The sequence below is a fragment of the Haliotis asinina genome, chromosome 16, assembly GCF_037392515.1.
Source record: "Haliotis asinina isolate JCU_RB_2024 chromosome 16, JCU_Hal_asi_v2, whole genome shotgun sequence".
Taxonomy (NCBI): domain Eukaryota; kingdom Metazoa; phylum Mollusca; class Gastropoda; order Lepetellida; family Haliotidae; genus Haliotis; species Haliotis asinina.
Window position 1 is genome coordinate 20,809,484 of NC_090295.1, and position 26,097 is coordinate 20,835,580.

General features: G+C 42.4%; 1 protein-coding gene across 2 annotated transcripts; it reads left to right on the forward strand.

Moving 5' to 3' along the window:
• The first annotated feature begins 5,606 nt into the window (after positions 1 to 5,606).
• Positions 5,607 to 25,796, forward strand: LOC137268031 (cytochrome P450 2J6-like). 2 transcript variants are annotated; one of them, XM_067802530.1, is made up of 5 exons: positions 5,607 to 5,805; positions 7,541 to 7,984; positions 18,806 to 19,300; positions 20,641 to 21,078; positions 21,999 to 25,796. In XM_067802530.1, exons 2-5 carry the CDS (start codon positions 7,651 to 7,653, stop codon positions 22,178 to 22,180), a joined length of 1,449 nt encoding a protein of 482 aa, XP_067658631.1. In that variant the 5' UTR covers positions 5,607 to 5,805; positions 7,541 to 7,650; the 3' UTR covers positions 22,181 to 25,796. The 2 variants fall into 2 exon arrangements, with proteins under 2 accessions (XP_067658631.1, XP_067658630.1); XM_067802529.1 differs by lacking the exon at positions 5,607 to 5,805 and having other exon boundaries at positions 6,634 to 7,984.
• The last annotated feature ends 301 nt before the right edge of the window (positions 25,797 to 26,097 follow it).

Here is a 26,097-nt window from a genome sequence, read left to right on the forward strand (position 1 = left end):
GCCCAAACGCTGGGTGACTGTACCAAGTCAAAATATTTATTACAGAACAGTCTCGTTTCCTGTTTAAAGGGCTCCGTCCTACTGCACAACTTAATGCGATAACCAGTATTATGTTAGACAAATTCATTTAACTGGATACCTAATTAATAATCAGTATGATCTGGTACGTCTAAGCAGTGGTATGTTGCAATACTAGGCTCCTTCTAATTCTTGCAAACGCGTTGTGCAGCGTGCTCTGCCGTACAGCGAGCTCTGTCATACAGCGAGCTCTGTCGTACAGCGAGTTCTGTCGTACAGCGTGCTCTGTCGTACAGCGAGCTCTGTCGTACAGCGAGCTCTGTCATACAGCGAACTCTGTCGTACAGCGAGCTCTGCCGTACAGCGAGCTCTGTCTTACAGCGTGCTCTGTCGTACAGCGAGTTCTGTCGTACAGCGTGCTCTGTCGTACAGCGAGCTCTGTCGTACAGCGAGCTCTGTCTTACAGCGAACTCTGTCGTACAGCGAGCTCTGTCGTACAGCGAACTCTGTCGTACAGCGAGCTCTGTCGTACAGCGAACTCTGTCATACAGCGAGCTCTGTCGTACAGCGAGTTCTGTCGTACGGCGTGCTCTGTCGTACAGCGAGCTCTGTCGTACAGCGAGCTCTGTCTTACAGCGAACTCTGTCGTACAGCGAACTCTGTCGTACAGCGAGCTCTGTCATACAGCGAACTCTGTCGTACAGCGAGCTGTCGTACAGCGAGTTCTGTCGTACAGCGAGCTCTGTCGTACAGCGAGCTCTGCCGTACAGCGAGCTCTGCCGTACAGCGAGCTCTGCCGTACAGCGAACTCTGTCATACAGCGAGCTCTGTCGTACAGCGAGTTCTGTCGTACAGCGTGCTCTGTCGTACAGCGAGCTCTGTCGTACAGCGTGCTCTGTCGTACAGCGAGCTCTGCCGTACAGCGAGCTCTGTCTTACAGCGAACTCTGTCGTACAGCGAGCTCTGTCAAACGGAAACATGGAAATCATGGAAATCTCAAAGCAAGGCTCGACCACTAGAGAACTTTGGGGGTCTGGAACGGAATTGATATTATATCAATCTCACTGTGCGTTACAGAACTACACCGAATAAGCGTAAAAACAGGTGTAACCACTGAGCCAGATGTATTATGAATCATTTTAAGTCCTCATCAAACATCGACATAAAAATAGAAATACGGTGTTGTTAAAGTAGAAAATTAAAGTTCATTTGTAAATACCATTGTCTTATGAAACACGGAATTGGAATTCAGTGTAACCAGCGTTGTTTGTGGTGTCTATTTTCACTTTCACACGAGAAAATTCGGAACGGCTGAAAAGTAGGTGAATAGGTCGAGACTGAATTTTCGGCATGGATCTACACACGTGGGTCCGTAGTGTTCAAGGAACTTATCAAAGACATTCCATTACGATGCTGTTTACTTCAATGAATATTTATCATAACGTTACGTATTAAGATTTATTTTTATTTGCCCCCAATTCTCAATGATATCAGCCAGTCCATTTCTTGCGAATTATGCAATAACCTGTATATGTGAAGGATGTTTGTATGATATTGTGTAATGCTACAATTAGGCAATAGGCTGATAGCCTCTTTTCCTTTATAACTCCATTGTCTGATGCGCACAAGTTGGTAGTAGTTAAACGTTCGATCATTGTGCCTGTTTGTGACGCAGATCTGATCTACTTGATTTTAAAAGGTACCTTAAAACAGCAACATATTTTTTAAAAAAACAATGCATTTGAAATGATTCAGGATTGTAATGAAAATTTCACGCGCAAAAGATATGGACTTCATATTTAAAATTTTATTTCTGCAGGTACTTGTACAAAACCTACAGCGAACATTATGGAACATTGCTAAAAGCAGGCGTAAAAACAAACTCAGTGGTATATGATGACATGTACGAAGCAAGACAAGTAGTCTGACCACCAGGTCACCCTTTTACAAAACGCAACGGTTGCTGTCCTATTTGGGGCGATGCGTTAGCCTTGTGGCTAGTGCTGGAATAGTGTTAAAAGCGGCGTAAAACCATACTCACTCACTGCTGTCATTCTCTAACTCAGATCGTTGCTCACGAGTTTTGACGAGACGTGAGTTTTAAGTCATACTTCTACGTGTACATGCAAGTGTAGGTGCTTCCGGCTGTTTCAAAGGAAGGGTGTCCAGAAATATCCACTGTATACAATTCCTATGTTCCTAATTGCTCGTCATTGTGAGAGAATACGGTTACAATGAAACCCGTGAACATCCGTGTTAGAGATGATCATCGATAAACCATGCTTGTCGTAAGAGGCGACTAACGGGATCGCGCAGTCCACTTGCTAAACCCACTAAGTCTTGCTCACCCACACGACCTCGTGGGCGACCTTTCACACATCACTGTTCGTCATTGCAGGGCCGAGTTGAATATCACTTCCGATAGACTTCCCAGTACTTCACCTCAGCACACACACAAAGCCAGACCGGATATTATGAAACCGACCCGGCATATCACTTCAAGGCCGTGCGCATTCGTCTCCCTCGCCCTTCTGAGTTTCTCGTAGGAAAAACCGTCCCTCTGTCCACGTAAAAAAAACAAAAACAAAAACAGACAAACCAATCAGATTCGATAGGTGCAATGGGTGACGCAAATTTCTGGTGTCCCCGGCCGTGATATTGCTGGATTATTGCTAAACCCACTTACTATCACCTCGAAAATGTGAATAAATGCCTTTCCTTAGTTTTAGGATGTTTTTTTTTCACTAAAAAGTAACCATGTAATAGCGTTGATCATAATGTGTAGACGTTTTGAAAGAGGGATAGCAAAACAAACACAGCTTACTGAATGGTTTGTGTAAGATGTGATGACTCGCTGTTTGTCCAGGATGTTGACAGTTGACCGCAATCCTTGGACTCGAAGCTGGAGGATGCATCTGAACTCTCCCACGCTATATATGACGGCTTTGAATTACGCAGAAGTACCAGACAAATTTGCATGTCACGCTGCCGTACCTTTCTCTTGTCGAAGGTTTTACGCAATTCCAGAGTAATAACGGTGGGAACGCCTGAAACGGGCTTCGCTCTTAGCACTCATGTGTTGAAATAGAACCTGAATCTTCGGCTTGACAAGCACATGCTGTAAGAACTAAGCTTCACCTGCTTCTCCTGTTTGGGGAGAGCGCAGATACTGAATTCTGAAAGTCTGGATTATTTTGCAATATGATTTAAATGCTCTACTATACCGTGACGCCAGTTTGCGATAGGGCTGATATTTCAATATATTCATTATACTTGAAAATTACTCTTTTTATGATTGAGAATTATAGAAATTAGAAATCTCTTTTGTACAGAATATACTGTAAATGAATGGAAATTCATTCGTGATATGCGTTTGTTATTATGTATCAACTTTTCAGTCATGATACAGACAAATAATTTGTTAATTGTAGAATGGACCCGTGAAGGTCCCGGGGTAGAATAGGCCTTCAGCAACCCATGCTTGCCATAAAAGGTGACTATGCTTGTCGTAAGAGGCGACTAACTTTCACCAGAAAGGGGCGTTACACATTGCACCCATGACGGGAATCGAACCCGGGTCTTCAGCGTGACGAGCGAACGCTTTAACCACCCCGGCCACCGCCCATCTTGGCAGAGACGGCAGCTGGAAGTGCGGACTGGTTGTATGAGTTACATTTTGTCTTTGTGATAATTTCATTTCCCAGAGATATGCTGACAAAATAATTCGGAGCAGTTAAAAAAAACGAAATCTCCTGGTTGTTTTGAATCAAAAAGTAGTTCCGGGTTAGTGTGACCTTGTGGTGTGACACTTTATCCAATCATGATCAAAGCGCTGACATCGGGATCAACATTCTGTGTCACATGTATGGTTTTGTATCTTACCATCTGTTCGTTTCCCACATAGGAAATAAATAGAGGATATTTCTTGTGATATTTTCGTTTCCTACTCAACAAGTGCCGTGAGCACGAGTGAAAATATCCCGATTTTCATGTTCATATTTCACAAATGAACAATTCTGTTTAATATATATTTCCAAGTTTTGTTTGATTAAATATAATCAACATTAAATCCAATGTAACTCGATTAACGATATTCAAATCCTCCCATCTGTAAATAAAAATGTTCACCTCTTATATGGTAAGGCATAGTGCGTCCATTGGTCATGACGTCATACAGAACATTACGTCACCCGAACAATAGGCTGACTACGGTGAAGTATAACTGTCATAGGACATGAGACTGTCAGCATTTAATAAAATCATATGACATGTGTTCGTTTGTTTCATTGGTTGGTTGGTTATAACACTTTGCCCCCGCACCCGTTGCTTTCGATAACACATTTCAAGTTAAAATCCATCGCACACGCACACCTTTGAGTGAAATAAAGTTTATTATCTTACCTTCGTGTAAAATAATTCAATTTCATTGGTCAATGAGGGAACACATTTCAATGTCACCTTTCTCAGGAGGGTGACAACATATTACCCACTGCCACTGTAACCGCCAAACTTAATCTCTAACGATCGTGTGACGCTATATACAGTATGATAAAGCAGGTAGCGCACGGAGACCGAAAACCGCTCAATCAGCTGTTTTTGAGTTCAGTATGTACACCTTTATTCGACCTACTTTCACTGTTTTATTTGTACTATTGTATATACTGAATCGTTTGCACATTCAACTCAAACATTTTTAGAGCAGTTTTAAGCTTGTGTGTCAGAATGTGTTTCACTGGTTTAAAAAATCCAGTCGAGAAAAATACTCAATTTTGTTTATATGTCATAAAGTCGAAGCGTCTTTAGAATAAATTAAAATATATTCTGCACATCTGGTAACAGCAAAGCAACATGGCGGTAAGACATATAAGTTGTATGCTTCTCCCTCGGGTAATACAGTGCGCCTTTTCATACAGCGGTGTCATCCCTCGTTTTCCGGCTCTGGTGACACCACTACGAAGAGGCGTACACCAGACCGTATTACCCTCAAGAGAAGCGATCCTTGAAGATCCGAGGCAGAGCAGGTCTTCAGCAACTCATGCTTCCCACAAAAGGCTACTGTGCATGTGATCGGGATCGGGATCGGGATCGGGTGTTCAGGCTCTCGGACTTGGTTGACACGTCATCCAAAATTGCGCAGATCGATGCTCCTGCTGTTGATCACTATATTGTATGACCCAGACTCGATTATATACAGACCGCCGTCACATAGCAGGAATATTGCGGAGTATGGCGCAAAGCTACACTCACTCGCTCACTCACTCACTCATAGAAGACTACTATGCTTGTGAGAGGGATCGGGAGGTGCGGCTCTCTGATTTGGTTGACACGTTATCGCTTCACATTTGCGCAGATCGGTGCTCCTGTTGATCACTGGATTGTCTGACCCAGACCCCATTATTTACAGACCGCCGTCATATAGCAGAATATTGCGGAGTGTGGCGCAAAGCTTCACCCACTCACTCACTCACTCACTCACTCACGAGAAGCATAGTACTTGTGTTGTTTACAATACCGCATTCGGCAGTGTTACAGATGTGTCATATGACGATCTTGAACCAGTGAAGTTTTTAAGCGACATCTATCCGCGCAGTTGAAATACGAGGGCAAGCAGTTAGACGTGCCCAAACAGCCCGTTAGTCACCTCCAACGGTATGCATGGATTATGCTGACGATTAATTCTAATCCAGATCTTCACGGTTGTTCGAACTTGAATGGCTTGACTTTCATCCCTGTTAAATGAAATCCAGGTTTCAGTTCACATGTTGTCACCTGTCTCGCCGATTTATGGTAAGTTCTTTGATTTGAAATTGTTATCAAAACACTCAAGTGTTTCACGGGATTTTGTAGAAAGTGGTTTTAAATACAATGGACAGACTAACGCTCATTCTCTGTTTTGATTAACAAATTAACCCATTTTAACTGTAAATGATCCCAGGGAGACGGGAGATTCAGAACTTGAGGAAATCCAGACTTGCTTCATTTTCGGCTTTTGGATTGCAGGGAGGAGTATACCATGGAAAAGGAACATGGTTCAGGGACTGTGAGACAGACAGACTACACAACAGAGTCCATTCTCTTTGCGAGGCAGCTTACATGTTAAAACTGTAAATTGTTTAGGTTGAGGTTAGTAGGTTAAGGCGTTCACCGGTCACGCCGAAGACCCTGGTTCGATTCCCCAGACGGGTACAATGTGTGAAGCCCTTTTCTTGCGTCCGTTGCTGGAATATTGCCCAATGTGGTGTAAAACCACACTCACTCGTTAAACAGTGAAGATGTTTATCGCTCTGACGGACAACGCTGGTTACATTTAGACAGGTCATAGATTGGCTTGTCATGTCTGACGCTTGGGAATCTTTAGAGCTCCACAGCGACCAGGACGCTGGTTTTTATACACATCCTGTTTACATCATTTGTGTTATTTTTCGTTCTGGTTCACAATTAGGAAAGAGAACCGTATTGAGTTTACGACACACATGTCGAAAGGACATTATTTACATATGTCGAAAGGGCATTATATGTAAATCCGCCTCTGGGTTGACAGGATACGCCATGCGTGAAACCCGGATCCGTTCAGACTAGGGTCTGTATAAATAGGGGACGAGCTAAATCCCAACCGGACAAAATCCCACACGAAACTGATTAACATAGGACAATGTCCCATTATGTTCTTGCTAATAAGAGGGAAAGGTTGACATTCCAAACGGTCTGTCTGACATTGGCCACATCAGATTATGTTGATTTATGTTTTGATGTTTTGGTTATGAGACTGTGTTTAACCATGTTATTAGTGCTTATGTTCAATGCTGTGTTTTTATGAGGAAAACCAAACTAACTATTTCAAAATAAATTGTATATCATTTTTCACACAGTTGGTATTTTGTCATCAGTTTGCAGACGAACTGTCTGCTTAGATTTTGTCTTACTCTCTTATATATCCATATCACACCGGAAAAACAACCCTGACAATTACACCTACATTGACTAACGCTTTCTTCCTCAATATATATAAGATTGATAGTAACAAATAAACCCCTTAAATTGACAAGAAACCACATGCAGTGAGCTGGGCGATTCAACTAAACTTGGGGAAATTTAATCTGGCTTCATTAGAGGCTTCGGCATTGCCGGCATTGCCGAGAAGGCGAGGCAGTAGGGAAAATAATGTGGTTCAGACGCTGTGAGACAGACTACACCAACCCACCCTTTCCCCATCTAAATCCCATCCCAACTCCACCCAAGTTGTTTAGTTCCCTGTTCCATGGCATGCAACAAGTTGACCTTAACATGGTAGGGCTGACGCTGCTATAAAAGACAAATATAGCCTCACAGTTCCTGGCCAGCTTACAGCGGTTCGAGATCTGTCTCTGTGAACTGCCACGGGGAATTCTACAGTTTCGCGAGACTGAAGGGCAGTCAAACGATATCTCTCAAGCAATAATGACCAGTAATCTTAAATATCCTGTGGTACTTCTAATGTCTGTTATGACTCACTGCTGACTGTCATATTTCCGCCTCATTTCAGAGTGACAACTCGCTTTCCACATCCCTCGAACTCGGCCGAGTGTACGTACGTGCACAGCTAACAGGTTTCCCCACTACGCTCTGTTGAATCACCAGTCAGACGAGGGGAATATGCTGTCGCTCCTCCCGTACATCATCAGTCCCGGCTACGCTGCGTGGGTAGCGGTGGTAGCAGCAGTCGTCTCCACAATAATGTTCCTCTCCAAGAGTCGCCGACAGCTTCCGCCAGGTCCGAGAGGGGTACCCGTGCTTGGAGCGTTTCCTTTCTGGAAAGGTCCTGAAACGAACTTTGAGTGGACTAAACAATATGGGGATATTTACAGCGTGAAGATGCTTAATCGGTTGAATGTTTATCTGAATAACATAGATCTTGTCACTGAGTACATGATTCGTCAGGGGCATCTCTATGAAGAACGACCTCCTGGTCCGGCGGCCATTGCGCAAGGTAGGTCATATGTACATATTTCCATATGGTGAGTGAGTGAGTGAGTGAGAGTGGTTTTTCGCCGTTTTACCAATATTACAGCAATATTACCAAGGGACATCAAAAATCGGTTTCACACATTGTATCTATGTGGGGAATCGAGGCTGTGTCTTCGGCATGGCGAGCCAACCGTCTTTTCATATGATGAAATCTAGTTGGTGTTATTTATTTATTTTTTTTGTTGAGAGTTACATTGAAATCATTGATATTCACCTACAGCGATAATATTGGTCCGTGTCAGCCAATCAGTGATTGATTGCGTGACCGACGTCCATGGGGCTATACCGACCCACAGAAGCGACTAACGTGATCGGGTGGTCAGGCTCGCTGTCTTGGTTGACACATGTCATCGTATCCCCATTGCGCAGATCGATGCTTCTGCTGGTGATCACTGGATTGTCTGGTCCAGACTCTACGATGTGCATACCAAGGCCATGCTTTTTGAATATTGCTAACTGGGGCGTTGAACAACAATATTTAAAAAAGCCCAAATGATTCCTGCATTGGTCGTCCTCTTTAACAAGTTCAATGTGTTATGAAATTTTATGATAATGATGTGGGACGATGTCTACAACGTTCATTGAGGGGCATAAACATTTATCCTGCCTAACACATAAATGTCGTTTTCTGATTTTCTGAGTGCTCTTCTACTATTTTCAATGTATCCCGCATACCAGCGAGTAACGTGTCAGCAGACCCAGTTACAACTCGTTCGGTACTTCATGGTAGTATTTCGCGTAACCTTGAATCACGTGTGATGTACGGAAATTACCGATGTTTTGCGAATGCAAATCGGTGGAAGGGAGATAACTCTAAATCTATTAGTTTTTGTCAGCAAAATCTAACGATTGCCGCAAACAAAATTCAAAAAATAAAAAATAAAAAAGTAAAAAAACTGAACCCGTGCTTCAAGCAATTCAAAATTAACAAATATGGTGTTCGGTAGGGTACATGCGCTGTTTAGTGGTCCCTCCGGGCTCATGGGGCATATACAAACATCGATGGTACATCAAGCCAATGCAACCCTCGTGATCAGCGAACAAAGCATAATGTGCCTTTCATTGAGTGCATTGGCTCAATCTTATAACTTAAATGGCACGTTACAAGTCAAGAAACGTGAGACCACAGTCAGTGAGTATAGGTTTAAGGCTCAGGCCCTCGTGTCATTGCGAGGGTTAAAGATTTTGTTTTTAAAATATAAAAACTTTGAGATGACCCCGACTTGAAACGCTTCACAGCGCAATATATCTGGATCCTGTTAGTCGCCTCCCTACGATAAAATGGGTTGCTGAAGACCAATTCTTGCCGTGAAACCATAGAGTGAGTGAGTGAGTTTGGTTTTACGCCGCATTTAGCAATATTCCAGCTATGTTGCGGTGGTTTGTAAATACTCCGAATCTGGAGTGTAATATCATTGGTCAGTGCTGTTTTTCACCGCACTCAGAAATAATCTTGCTATATCACGAGGTCCTGTGTAATCGTTCTCTAGTGGTAAACAAGCGGTTCACAGTAAGATCAACGATTGACGCTCTGTATGTTATAACACAGTTACACGCATTCAAATTCCCTAGGCATTCGAAAATAGGCATTACAAAATAAACCCTAAACAAGTCTTCTGTTAATGAAGGTATCAAAACCACGGGAGTGGTGACCATAACGTATATGCATGTTAATTTCAGCTTATCTTGGTTTTAGTGGAGGTGTTATGAGGTTTTATCTCTCAAAAGAAGATCAGTTGCATCATAACCACGGTAAATGACGTGTTATTTCACAAAGGAGATTATCTTGAATCATGAGCGCGCGATTTCGCTTGCCGTTTGTTTGAACATATTTTTTTCAGTGTTTCAAAGGATTATTATATAACATTAACAAAACATAACATTATATAACATATTACCACCTGCTCCAATCAGATACATGCCATTGGAATGAACATAATGATGTTAAGACATATTATTCTTTAATCGAGGCGCTTACTTCTTGCAATGTATTTATGCACATGACATAAGATATTTTCATGAATGGTGTCTCGCTTGCTGTTGACATTGATCAGAATGAAAATTATCTTAATAGTGTGTTTTTTTTAAAAAAAAAATAATTAGGTTTCTTGCAGCGTGTCCTCTTCATTTGCTTTGATCACACAACCAAGTCTATTGGTTCAAAAAAGCGTCCTGTCGTCACTCAGAAGACCGGGGTTTGATTCCCGTCATGGGTACAATGTGTGAAGCCCATGTATGGTGTCCCCCGCCGTGATAGTGCTGGAAAATTACTACAAAAGCGACCTTAAACATAAAATAAAAATAAATAAGTAAATAAAAAAAATTACTGACATTCCTACTTTCCGGCTCAAACGTAAATAAACACAGATGCCTACTTTCTCAAACATAAAATACGTGCATTCCTGTAGCCTGTTACAAAACAGTGTCTTGTGCGAAGGGCTTGGAAAAAAAGAAGCTCATTTATTAGCGCAGGCGGGTGAACTGACAACGCACATACATTTGGTCGTTGCTAAAACAGCCATTTATATTTTATAGTTCTGTGATGGAGCGAATGCGTACAGTCGTTGCCATGGAAATGCTCGTGTCTGCATTATGATAACCAGCATGCTATCAGTCGTGGCTGTTTCATTGGTAAATTTAAACTTATTGATAACATTCCTGGCGCTAACATTCCAGGAAGGAAATGTAATTGGTACCGTCTGGGTTAAGGTAGTTCTAACTGGAAAACTGAAACAGGAGAGGGGCTTCATCTGTGTGACGACATTCTGAACGTGTTATTTATTAAGAATAAGTGAATATGGTTTTATGCCGTTGTAGCAATATTCCAGCATTTTCACGGGGTGAGGATCCTAAATTGTACCCCAGAAAGTGCCCGGTTCTAAATGAGCCGCTTTAATCACTCTACAACTCTATTTCCTCTAATAAAATGATATGTTTGGATCTTGAGAAAGTCCACGTGCTGTCTACATTAGATTCATTGCTGTTTACGATGTCATCCTGCATACCTTTCCGGGACTAATGTAGAGTAAGCATGTGAAACGACACGTACATTACTGGCCACAAGCCATCTCTGGAAATTACTTCAGGCAAATTGGTAGAACGGCGTTAAGATAATGCTCGTAAACTCAAGCCCGGTTGATTGTCATATCGCATAATATGTTCTTTTGATTAAAACAATATTTGGCCGTAATGGAATACTTACTGATAGTTTGTATCTTGTATTCATGAATCAGTACATTGTGTGCGTGAATTAGTACATTGTATTCGTTAATCAGTACATTGTACACGTGAATCACTAAACTGGAAAATTGCTACAAAAGCGACGTTAAACAAAACTCTTTCGTACAGTACACTGTATACATGAATCAGTATATTGTATACGTGAATCAGCACATTGTACACATGAATCGCTACATTGTATAATAGAATCAGTACATTGTACACGTGAATCAGTACATTGTACACGTGAAGCAGTACATGGTACATATCAATCACTACACTGTATATGTGAATCTGTATATTGCGTACGTGAATCAGTACACTGTATAGGTGAAGTAGTACACTGTGTACACGAATCAGAACTTCGTATACGTAAATTATTACACTGTTTTCATAAATCAACACAATGTATTCGTGAATCGGTACAATCAGTAGTTGCATGTTTGCAGTACACATATTTTAGAGGGGTCAGTATCAAGGTGCATGCTCTTCCATAAAAAATCATCATATTACTCGCACACACACACACACACACACACACACACACACACACACACACACACACACACACACACACACACACACACACACACACACACACCGGAATCTTAGCTTGTGGATCAAGTATGAAACGGCACAGTCATTGTGATTACTGTCAGCATTATACCAGTAACAAACAGCTGGATTGCCTGTATGACGAAGGCAAACGTGTAATTATGACTGCGTCGTTATGAAATCAATGTTCCAGATGGAATTTATCCCACAACAGTCTGGGGCTTAACGTGTTTATTTGTCTAACGGTACGTCAGCGATAATGCCTCTGATGGAATAACAAGGAATCGTCATGGTTACCTGATCAATCACGGAAATTGCTGCACTAACATGTCGGTTCCAACAAGAGAAAACAACTCAGTAATGTGCCTTGGCAGATTTATTTCTGTTTTAAATCTACCACCGTGAAGGATGAAATACCAGAACGTTGTCAGTAGAATCCACTTCTGAACTCTGAATGGAGTGGATGTACAAGGGAAAGCAATCTTACTGTGTGTTTTCGACGTGTGTTTCGACGACGATGGGTGTGTGTGTGTGTGTGTGTGGGGGGGGGGGGGGGGGGAATGTTTCTTGAGGGTTGGGGTTGGGGACTGAGTGTTGTGGATAAGGATCTCGGATGCGTGGAGGAAATGTATCTTGGTGGAAGTTGGGAAAAGCTTTGTGTTGGTGGACTTGGAGGGATTGTGATGGAAGCTGGAGAAGGCTGGGTGTCGGTGGATGTGGAGGGAGAGCTATTGTTCTTGATGTAGGGGCTTTCTACTGTTTCTGATGGGAACGGGCGGTATTACCTTACATAACTTGTGCTCAATCTTTTTCAACATTGAATAAAATATCTTCAAACAAACAAAATTGCTCGAAAGAAGAATCACTTGTCAGTCAACTGGCTCCACGTGCTGGATGAATTAGATTTTTGTGCGTGTGTGCGTGTGTGTGCGTGCGTGTGCGTGCGTTGTATATTGTCTTTGTCTTTACGGGGTAGAATAGGCCTTCAGCAACCCATACTCGCCATAAAAGGCGGCAATGCCTGTCGGAAGATGCGACTAACGGGATCGGGTGGTCAGGCTCGCTGACTTTGTTGACATATATCATCGGTTCCCAATTGTGCAGATCGATGCTCATGCTGTTGATCACTGGATTGTCTGGTCCAATCCGCCGCCATATAGCTGGATTATTGCTGAGTGCGGCGTAAAACTAAACTCACTCTTTGTCTTTAAGTATAAACATGCAACTCAGACCCGAGACAATATAATAAATATAATAAATATTATTGTAATATGGTCTCTGCGCAGACTGAATAACAGGTCATCTTCAAAGTAAATTCCTCCCCCGGGTATCAGATTTATTTATGACCATTTGCCTTGCTTATTCTTGCATCCTGTGATAATACATCCGTCAAAGGTCGTCTCCCTAAGGGGTAATCACACAGTATAGATGTTTGGAACCGATAGCTCAGACGAGATTCTGTGACTCTAAATAAGTGTTGTGCTCAGCCGCCTGGCGATAGACGTATGAATTATACATACGGAACACCCGTGAGTCAACATGTCACCACTTTACACTGTAATTATATGCAAATGGATGGCGGGACACGCACCAGACGGACTGAGTGAAGTTGAGTCTGGTGAACCTTGTCTATTCGAAAATGGTTAAACAGGAACAAAAAAATCCTGGCGCTTCAGTTGATGGAATCAAATTATCCGGGTGATTCCAGATAATTCATTACAAACGAGCAACTAATCTGGGCGATTCATTCAACGGAATGAATAAATCCGGGCGATTCATCGGGATCAACTGATGCGGGTGATTCATTCAACGGGATCAAATGATACGGGCGATTTATTCAACAGGATGAAATTATTCGGACAAGTGATAAATTTATTTAGTGGGATTAAATGATCCGGGCGATTCATTCAACGAGATGAAATAATGTGGACGATTCATTTCCAGGACAATTAATTGATATCGGCGACCCATTCAGCTTGACCCAATAAGGATGACTATTCATTAGAGGGATGAAATAACAGTTTCGAATAATCCGGGCGGTTTTAGGAGATCGAGTTCTTTTGGCGATTTGTTCAAACGTGATTAAATATTCACGATGATTCTTGAAACTGGGTCGTGCGACGTGGTATTTTGGATACATTTACGAATAGAATCAACTAAATTAAACATGACAGACTAACGCTAACGTACCCGAATATATAATACTGATTGTAACAAATAAACCAATTCCAACCGAAAATGAGCCCCAGTGAGTTGAGAGGTTCACTTGAACCTCGAGAAATCTAGACTTACTTCATTTTGGGCCTATGTATTGCGAGGGCAAGGCAGTAGGGAAAATAATGTGGTTCAAGGACTGTGAAAAACACGATAATTCATTTTGTTCTTAAAATGCCAAGTCTGCTCATGACACATGGACCAGCCACTGTTTAAAACTTTCATGTTGTTGGTTACAATAACCGGATTGCAGTCACGCGGAAACCACAAACAATGCAAGTTGGCTTGCAGATTGATAGATATATGATAAAAAGGTTTCAACATCCCTGTTAAAAAGGAAATGGAGCCATCATGCCACAAATCTCACTAATAAACATGATGTGGGTTTTTTAAAATTAGTCTTCTCAATACCATCGGGCGGAACCCCGGACATCCGGGTTAGAACTGATAGTACGATAGACGTGCAGGGGTTATGATGACCCACACTCGACGAAGGGCCGGTGGAAAGGCGTCTAACAGGATCGGATAGGCAGACTCGTTGACATTGTTGATGTCTGTCCTCGCGTCCCAGTGGCGGAATTCGATGCTCATGATGTCAGTCACTGGATTATCTGGTCCAGACTCGATCGTTTACAAACGACCCTCTTATTACTGGAAAATGACTCGGTGCTGTCTTAAGCAACAAACAAACAATCACCGAGCAAAGTATTAGAGAAATACATGTAAACACATCTCCAAATCAATAAATAATATCGATTCTACTATAAATATTAGGAATATTCAACTGACTATACTATGCTCTCTTGAAAACATATATCCCGTTTTTGGCCACCTGAGAATTTAATTGGGTACAGTGGATATTTACTGCACATACTTGCCGAAAGAGTTAATGAGTTTCGCTTCACGCCGATTTGAGTAGTAGTCCAGCAATATCACGGCTGGGGACATTGTAATCTAGTCTGTCTCACAGTCCCTGAACCGCATTATTTTCGCTATTGCTATAGCTTTTTATGAAGCAAGTCTAGATTTCTTCGGGTTCAGGTCTCCTTGGGGCTCTTTTCAATGTATATGTGTCAGTTTGGTACTATCAAAATTATATATATTCCGAGATTAAGCATTAATCTAATTGTTATCATGTGGGGAATCGAATCTGAGTCTGAAGCGTGACATTAACCACTAGCCTACACCACATGCCCTTCATGTTTTTATCCCAAGTGTCCAGCAGAAATGAACTGGGCTACATTTGAACATTCAAAGACAAATTCCTATATATGTTCATATTTCTCTATATTTATATTAGAATCCTGCCCCAGGCCACTATGAAATCTGGCAACCGTCTGCCGGATATTTACAGTCAAAGTCATCCCTAGCCTATGTGCGTGTAGCTTGAGGCATGCAAAAAGAAGAAGCTTAGAAATTGAATTATATATACCCACGTCCTTGTAACCTATTCATTCGCTACAGGTCACAGTAACACAATATTTACATTTTGCTATCAGTTTCGACATGCATTTTTGGCAAACAGTGTTAGAGCTTCTAGTCTCATTGACTGTGGAGCTGAGCATTTCCCGTGAAGTTTCATTTATCCCTTGTCACTGGATCTGAGAAGTAATTCATGCGAGAAGGCGTGTTTCGTTGAGATATAGGAGAGGCCGCGAGTGTGCCAGTTTTCTCATTTTCTCATGCATTAGCTCTGGCTATTGAAATGCTTGCAAAATGGGACATCCCCTACTTTGTTGTTAATGGTATACTATACATGTAAAGACTTAACACTCGGCAAAGCCTTGGACCACCTCCGTACTTCCAACATAAGATATGCGTATAGGATTTGAACCAGAGTTCCTTTTCGCTACTGACGGGTAAATTCTCGCAATGTCCTTAACATGTACATCTTAGATTTCACTTGTCTACCACGTGTGTACCACGTGTGTACCACGTGTGTACCATGTGTCTACCATGAGAAGCTCCGTCATTCCATGCGACAAGAACAAAGGTGCCCGAAGGTTAAAGATTTGTGAAGTTGCAGAAAACCTCGCATTAACGGAACTGGGGTTATCAGACATTCTTAAATGGTCGACAACTACACTCTCCTTCTTGGAGACTTTCCTTGTAAGTTGAAATGGGTATAAAGCACGACAAGGATGCCATGTGAGTCTATTCATGTCATGCAGTGTTTTCCCTTTATCTTGCTTCTCATCATACTTCATGATATCTTGCACAAGCTTAATCCTAAGGAAGGTAGGTAGATAAGGCTTTAGGGCGACCGTGGGCCTTAGAAGGTCTATATGCGCCCAACACTTAACAAACAGTTAAATTTTTGTCCAGTCAAGTCCCGAGGAAACCCCGGACAAGAGTTATCTCCCCTTATCAAATGTAATTTGGGTATGCTGTTTTGATCGGAATGTTGATAACCTTTGGTACCACCCCACCCATCCTCACGGGGACATAGTGTAAACCCTACCGTTATGGGAGACGTGGCGCTTGAAGTTTCAAATTATATGAATATAGATTATGAACTGGTATTTTATTTGAAAACTCCATTCCACGACTCATAAACATTGACTCACCCTGCGTTTATTAGATACCAGGTGCTTATCGGCGACATGGCGTTTATTTCTGAAACGTTTGGTTTACCCCCGGTTCTTATTGGATTCCGGCGCTTATTAGTGTAACGACGCTTATAAGAGGGAATACAGTACCTTTGTGTATACTAAAGGCTTCATGTGTTAACGTTTCTATTTGCACTGTGTATTTAGCTGGCTTTCCAGTGCTATTGCAGTCCATATTCCCATTTGTACTGTCTACACTTTTCCCCACACTTGTATATATGGCTGTCATTCTACACTCCGTTCATCACTTGTTTGATAACGGTGTAAGATCCCACGTAGATCCGTCACTCCCATCATAATTAAGAATTTGTTCATCTATATATAGTTATCGTTCTTCACTGCTCCAACTTCTTAATGACCCTCAAAGAGTGAGTGAGTGAGTTGGGTTTTACGTCGCTTTTAGCAATGTTTTTGTAGTATCACGGCGGGGAACACCTTAAATTGGCTTCACACAGTGTACTCACGTGGGGATTCGAATCCAGGCCTTCGGCGTGACGAGCGAACGTTTTAATCACTAGTACTGGGCTATCCCGCCGCCCAGCTTCTCGATGAAATTATCACCACTCTTATCTAAATGATACAATGAAAATGTGTTTCTTTAGTCACGTTATCTTCAAACATAGTATGTATACAGGATTGTGGAGTAGCCGAGTGGTTAGAGTGTTCGCTCGTCTTCGGAGTTCGATTTCCCACGTTTGCAAAAAATATCAATATAGTCAATATTACCAAAACTACTGCGTCAAACCAGACCGTTTAAAACTCACTCTCTGAATGAGTTTTAAACGGGTTAATGCTGGTACTCACTTACTCACCAAATCAGTCACCCACTCACTCAGTCACGAGAGAGTATACAAGAGATAGATACCAGCACTCACTCACTCACTTACTCACTCACAGGACAGTTTCCACGTGTTTAAACGGCTTAATGTTAGTACTTTGGCTGAAGGAGGATACACAATACAATCAACAAGGCATGACTCATAATGACACTGTCATGATCACAAGCTTCTATTCCGCTGATAACATCACGTGTTCCGCGCAGTAATTCAAGGGCATGACCAAGCGTAAGACTTACGGCAGTAGTTACTTCGCTGACAATGGATTTGGCTGCTCACATTTCCTTTGATGCATCTATTGTGCATGCTCTAGGCACATTGTTAAAGGCGAACTTCCACTTCATTCCATGAATGCAGTGGCCTTGAAGTTTTTACCGCCGCCAGTCGTGGTGTGGAGTTGCGTCCTATAGACGTTTCACGATCCAATGTCCTTCCGTTGTGGAATCACAGATTTTGAGGTCGTTATTACTTTAGGCAAACCCGTGTTCGTTGATTTCATCAAAGTGACGGGTCTATAGCTCGGTAAATATGGAAATATGGAATAAATATATAAATATATAACATATACGTAATATATAATATAATATAAATATATAAACTGAATCCATTTTCAAGACCGTTTAATCCATTTACCATTTAAAACACCAACTGACGTAAGTCATCAGCTCCCTTCAGTTCATATAGCCTTGACTGCATCTTACTGGAGAGGTGGAGCTTTCAGCTGTTGGTAAAATGATGCTGTAATTCAATAATTAATTAATCCATAGCCACACAATTTATATCAGACGTACTTTGGTACGAACGAACGAACGAACGAACAGAGGAACGAACCTCTAGGACGGCTCTGGTGATGACATTCAGACAATTATAGGAAGTTTAGATTTGAACCAACGATATCAACATTTCCAAGATCTCCAAGTCAGTGATGTCTGTCGCTGTCTGGTCCAGACTAGATTATTTTACAGACCATATGGCTTCCCATCGCTTGAATATTTCTGTGAACAGCATCTCAGTAATTATATAATGAGGCCACAGGCCTGTATCAGTGTATGAGACTCCCAAATATTACAGCCAGACCACAAGGCTGTTTAGATCTGAAACTTAACAGCCCTGACCAAAACTTACCTGCCTACAAAATATATTCATATACATGTCTTAACTCGACCTTGAGTTTGAGAATCTGGCAGTCCGTGTTGAAAATAGCTCGTCCCTGGCGGTCGGGTCGGCAGTTATTTATCAAATCCGTGAAAAATAATTTCGATGAACCAAAACCGTTAACTGTTGTTAATTCATTGGCAAAAGAGTTGTAATGATTATTCGGAGTTATTTATTATGTTTCCTTTATTTCAGGAATTTTGTTCGGAAGTGGCCCCCACTGGAAGCTCAACCGGAAGCTGGCTACCAGCATAACATGGAAAGAAGGATCACAGAAGGCGTTTGAGTCAATGTTCCGACGTGAGTTGGAGGCGATGCTGCCCAAACTCAACACACAAGAACCAATGTGTTTAAATGACATCGTCAGACCATATATTTCCAATGTCATTGTGACTGTTTTAAGAGGTCAGAGGTACCCGGATGACGACCCCGAAATGCAACACTTGTTGAAGGTTCTCACCCGGCTTGATGATGTTGATTTGACGTCCATGGCCACGTTGCTCGGGCTTGCGTTCCCACGTGCGTCTTCCAAACTGTGTCCCAACTCCCCCAACCTGCACGGCATCAGCAGCGACATGCAGAGCGTTGTGCGTGGCTGGATTAAGTCAGACGACCCACGGACGGACAAAGATAACACTTTCATATCAACCTTCACGAAGAGCGAGGAATACAATGATCAAAACGCCGACGGTACGTCTGATGATACAGAAGCTACATATCCTCTTCCCACTTTGGCGAAACAAATGAAAACATTTATGGTTCAGACAGCAAAGATGAGAGGATTTTTCATTAGATTCAGCCCAAACATCACCAAACACGACTATCAGAATTCTACATACCTTGGTATTTTCATTGGCTGTGATTGACGCCCCTTCGTACTTTTAAAGAACGTCTTTTTCATAAATTCTACGGCAAACTGGCTTAAGATTTACCTTGTCATGCTACCTGGTATCTTTATGGGAATATAGAGACACGTGTGGCCATGTGAAAAGGTTCTGGCTTGCACATCGTCAATAAGCTACCGCGACAATATGGCCTGTCAGTCTTGCGGGGCGTTACTTTCAATATTAAGCTGGTTCCCAGTTCCCATTGCGCACGCCAAAGTATAATGTGCAAAACGTGTCCCAGCTTACTTCTGGTAACAGATTTCCGGTGACAAGCGTATATTCAAGAACCAGTTCTGCTATAACAACTAGACCGAACCAAGTATACAACCATACGTGGCTGTCACATATCCCTGTCACGCTGAAGATATTACGTGAGAGAGTGAATTTAGTTTTACGCAGATTTAGAAATATTCCACCAATTTCACACCAGAAATGGGCGTCACACATTGTTCCCATGTGGGGAATCGAACGTCTTCGGCGTGACGAGCGAACGCTTTAACTGCTAAGCTACCCCACCGTCCCTGTAGTAAAAATGAATTGTTTACTACTAATGTTCATCACAGGAACTCCTTTTTAGCTCGTTTTATTTGTTTAGCTGCCGTTATTGTTATAGCCCGTTTCAAATATTTAGCTTCAGTTTAATTTGTTTTCACCGCGGTGACTGTTGCCTGTCAGTAGTCTCTTATCGCTGGTTTCATTTAGTTAGCATCAATGTACTTCGCAGAGACCGTTTTCTATTATTGCTTGTTTTGATTATTTTACGCCCCTGAACATAATGGTCGACCTTCCAGAAGGTAACAGGAACCCATTTCGCACACACAAGCATAAAGGTCTTCTTTCGTTCACTCACTCACTCGTTTACCCACTCACCCACCCACCTTAACTTGCTTTAACTGGTTTTTTTTATATCTGCTTTAAAAGTTCAACAACGATAAATCTCCGGTAACCATCCAAAGATACGACTTTAGTTTTAATGACAGGTTGAAATGATGATGCTATATATCAAACAGTCATCAATGAATAAAACTTAGCATTCATGATGAACTCTCGTGAAAACGTCTTGAGATATGTTCAAGCTCTCTGTTGAGCGCTCAAACGACAGCAAGATTTCATTTATTGATAATATTTTTCTTTTACTTTCAGACAAAGAAATGGTTCAGTCCATGTTGGACATGTTCTTCGGTGGCGTCACGAGTTTCATGTCAGTGATCGAGTATCTGATATTATTCCTTCTCCACGATCCGAAAATACAGACTCGGATCCAGGAACAGATACTCAGCGTCATTGGTGAAAGACCGGTAACTCTGGAAGACAGGGAGAAACTGCCACTCGTAGAAGCTTCAATCATAGAGGCCCTTCGGATCGGATCCATAACGACCTCCAGTTTGCCGCACGTGTCTGTTGAAGAGACGCAGATTGGCGATTATCATATTCCCAAAGGGACAAGTGTTGTTGCGAGTTTGTATAGTCTTCATCGGGACCCAAAATATTTCCCAGAACCAGAGGTCTTCAAGCCGGAGAGACACATTGACACCAATGGTGCTGTCACTCATCCCAAAAGCTTTCTGCCATTTGGCGTTGGTGAGAATCACATTTTTACATACATGGGTGAATGTCATCTAATACATATGACCTAGATGCTTTGACCTTGAACTGATGGCGATGCTCAGACCAAACCATATCATTTTTAATCTTAAGCGTATTCATTCCATATGTTGAGCCCATCCGTTCACAACACTCAGTCAAAGAGATCAAAGGCATCCACAATATTGTATATATTCTCTTTCTTCTGTTAAGTGTACAGTTTGAAGTTTCCAAATGTTCACGTGTCTTATGTTATTTTATGTGCATGGGTCGCCTAGTCTGCCATACAGATCCAAGACAGCCCACGCAAGTCTAGAAAACGTGGCAAGTCTAGATGTCAACAGATTGTCTCTGGATATGTGTTCCTATTTTTTGTATTTAAAATTTTGATGTATTTTTTTTATTATTTTCTGTTAAATGTGTTCATAACTGATAGTCTAGGGTGGCCCCAACGCCTATGCTGCTACAATGGGCTGTATCAAGTTACGACCCTCAGTAGTGACATGAGTCTGTGATATACATGATTAATATTTCAGTTCTCTCTCGCCTGTCACGTAACCAGTCACTCCTCGTACGTTTCCTATCAGTGAAACTCTGAAAACAGAGCTTATGTTTTCCAAATGTTAACCAATACACCGTAATGTAACTTCAATTCTTTTGTTTCCAAAGCAGCGTAAAACAAAACTCACTCAGGTCCCAACTTGCTAATCAGTTGTCTCTAACTGTACCCCGCCGTCATATTGCTGGAATATTGGCAAAAGCGGCGTAAAACCATACTCACTCACTCTAACTGTAACTGATCCCGATGAAACAAAAATACTTCCAGGAAACAAAGCTGTGTATGAGTAGAATGACTCACGCATGAAATAACACTAGTTTTCAGAAAAAAAGTATCATTTCTCGTGTTGTCTTTTCAGGACCTCGACTCTGTGTCGGAGACACAATGGTTAGAGTGGGAGTATTCATGTTTTTCACCACCATCGTGCAGAACTATACAATTACTCCGGTCGTCGATGGGTCTCCTCCTCCGTTCAGTTCTCGGCTGAGGATCGTGCGAAGACTTGAACCATATCAAGTGGTATTGGTTCCCAGAAACTGACCTGAAACATGCGGAATTCTGTTATGATTTAAACCTGCTAAATGTTTGATGGGGAAGTGAGATAGCCTAGCTGCATGCTTTCCATACAGAACAGGGAACAGAATCGGGATTTTGGAGAACATGAGGACATACAAATCTCTTACGATTTAGACCTGCTGGCCCTACTAAAATCCGGGCTAGAATGTGGGCTTTCAGTTACCGTACGCTTGTCGTAAGAGGCGACTGACGGGATCGGGCCGGGTGGTCAGACTCGATGAGTTGGCTGACACATGTCATCGGTTCCCAGTTGTTCAAATCGATGCTCATGCTGTTGATCACTAGATTTTCTGGTCCAGACTCGATTATTTACAGACCGCCGCCATACAGCGGGAATATTGCTGAGTGCGGCATAAAACTAAACTCACTCACTGATTTAGACCGGCAAGTTATTTGAAAAGAAGTGAGATGGACTTACGGCATGCCTCTGATCCAGGACCTTCTCTTTTAAGAAACCGGACGAAATAAATAATGTGAAAACCGCGGGCGCGAGGCCTGCAATCAAGAGAACTCAGCCTCGCTGAGTTATCAGGATATTTCTGTTATGTAAAATATTAGGACAATGGTAAGGCTATTTAAGGATGACTATTGAAAAGATGTCCGTTATCAAACCGTCACAAACAGTTACTGGCAAACAAGGATAAGTAGGACCAGAGAACGCGTTTACAAGAAGCAGGGGATGCACGGTAATTAGCAAACCCATTTGGTTTGTGAAAGGTAGAGCAAAATAAGGCTTGTGCGCGAGTAGTACATGGCGATGAAATTGATTCCACGTGTACCTGCACGCACCTTGCTCATAAGACTCTCACGGTGTAGCAAGTCGGAAATGTTCGCACAACCAATGGCAAGCGCCAGAGGGCGGCAGTCATACATGCTACTAAGGTTCAGTTGTCAGGTATGTACTCAACTCAACCTTGATTGCCAGTACATGTAACCGAGGTGTACCATCACAGTGGTTCAGTGGATTTCCTGAACTTGTGTGAGGAAATATTAGCGTACCAAATGCAACTTATCATACTTCTCAAAAATTTTCTAAGCGTCACATAGGTTTTGTAGCCCGCTTGTTAACATATCAGACGATAGGCCAAAACTCTGGGTTCTATTCCGTATAAACTCACTCACCCTAAACTTCATTGTTTACCTTGATGTTACCTGATCCCCCAATCACATGACATGCTGGGGCGGTGGGGTAGTCAAGGGATTGAAACGTCACGCCAAAGACAATGCTGGAATGTTGCTAAAAGCGGCATAAAACTAAACTGTCTCACCCACCCAAGAACATGCTAATCTCAAAGAGAAGTGATCTCCCCTGGACAAGGCATGCCTATCACGAAGGTACGTGATCTCCCAGTTCGGTTCGATGCCCATGTCAGTGACTTTCAGTGGCATTCGTACAAGAACGTGTTCTTAGGCAATATGTGTTCAGGGATCGCCCAGGATTTGCCGTCTACAACTGTTGGTCTTTGCTGTACTGTGGTTGTGTGCATAACGAGAGGGTGACGTTAGTTTCATGCCGCAATATTCCAGCATTATCACGGCTGGGGACACCAGAAATGAGCTTCACGCACTGTGCCCATGTTTAGGAATCGAACCCGGGTCTTCGGCGTGAAGATTACTTCACTTCCCTCGCGAAGAGAACGATGTGTGCAATAAGGGCAAGGGCATCCCCTTGATAATTCGCCCCCATTGGGGGTCTTGAGGTTAACTTGTTGTATGTTATTGAATGTTTTTTGATGTGGCAGAGAATATATATACATATCGTTTGCCTTTAATGTATAACCTTGAATAATGAAAGATGTGTTACCGTGATCTTGACATCCATGTACACCTTGCATGCAGCTGACTTCCAGGTAAACTGACATCCAGGTAACTGTGGCGTCAAAGTGAACTGGACATTCAGTTAATATTGGCATCCATATACGCCTTGCAACACATCTGAACGTGATACTTCGGTATCCTGGTTTCCTGAACTTGCATCCAGGAAACCGTGGTGTCCACTCAATTAACTTTGGCATCCAGGTAACCGTGACATCCGGGTGAACTTGACACCCAGGTAACCATAGTGTCCTGGTGAACTTGACATCCAGGTAACCATGACATCCAGGTGAACTTGACACCCAGGTAACCAGAGTGTCCAGGTGAACTTGACATCCAGGTAACCGTGACATCCGGGTGAACTTGACACCCAGGTAACCATAGTGTCCTGGTGAACTTGACATCCCGGTAACCATGACATCCAGGTGAACTTGACAACCAGGTAACCATGGTATCCATATACACTTGACTTCCAGGTGAACTTGACACCCAGATAACCGTGGCATCCAGGTGAACGTGACACACAGGTAACCATGGTGTCCAGGTGAACCTGACATCCAGATATAAGCGTGGCGTCCATATGCACTTGACGTCCAGTTGAACGTAACACCCAGGTAACCATGGTGTCCAGGTGAACGTCACACCCAGGTAACCATGGTGTCCAGGTGAACATTCCATCCAGGTAGCCGTGGCGTCCATATAAATTTGACTTCCGGTTGAACTTGACACCCAGATAACCATGGTTACTGGTACCTGGTAACTGTGGCGTCCATATACACTTGGCGTGCAGGTGAACTTGACATCCAGTTAACATTGGGATACATATACGCCTTGCATGTATCTGACACTCAGGTAACTTTGGCGTCCAGGTGAACTTGACATCCAGGTAACCGTGGCATCCATTTACACTTGGAGTCCGCTTGAACTTGACATCCACTTAGGACTGACATTCATATGCATGTACGCCTTGCATACAGCTGAACGCGACGTTCAGGTAACTTTGGCATCCAGTTAACCGTAGCTTCCAGTTGAACTTGGCATCCAGGTAACCGTGGCATTCCGGCGAACTTGACACCCGGGTAACCGTGGCATCCAGGAGAACTTGACATCCAGGTAACCGTGGTATCCATGCGAACTTGACATCTGGACATTGATCTACAGACATCAAAGCGCTATGAACAGCATCACTCTTGTACGTGGACATACTCTCGCGACAGCCATAGGGCTAAATTAATTTTGTGGGACGATGCCCTTGGGAAACTGTACTTTGACTCGTCAAATTGACTTTCCCAAGAGGGAAATTAGTGTAAGCGCGTACATATATCGACAGGGGAACTGGCTCAAACTTATATGCTGACAAAGACGAAAGAATAATATGAGTCCAAACGTCATTAACAGATGTTTGATGAACATTTAGAAGTTGGAAAGTAACATAAAAAAGTATATTTACAACTTGATATTGTATGGCATTCTTGTTTAGGGAGACACGGGTAATATGGCAGAGTATGTTTTTTTATACTGGTTAAGTCGTTCGAAGGTCCGGGTTCGATTCCCCACATGGGCATAATAAGTGAAGCCAAGTTATGGTGTCCCCAAACTTGATATTGCTGAAATGATCAATTTGCTATATTTTTCAATTTATGAAAATACAAAATTAATCAACTTGGCATGCACACGCCAATGTCAGCTTTAAAATATATTGTCAGTTTCCAACCATTGTATTTTGTGGAAAGCAAAGTAAACGTTATATTCTTAACATGACAAATGCAGTTTTGAAAATGTTGTGTGTTTGTTTATTTGTGTGGATTACAGTGTGTTGACACAAAGGATTGGAAGTGATGCCCTAAACCAGAGATTCACTATATCTTTGGTGGCCTTGATTGGATGTAGGGTTCACGGCCAAAACTACTCGTGTCGCTACAAAAGAAGACAAAACAAAACGGACCGGATACATGTGATACACAGGAAATAGAGTCACTAACAGCACAATGCTCTTCCCAGTGCGAAACTTGCAGGATGCTGGCAAAATTACAAACCGCCGGGCTGAAGGAAGTATGCATCTGTTT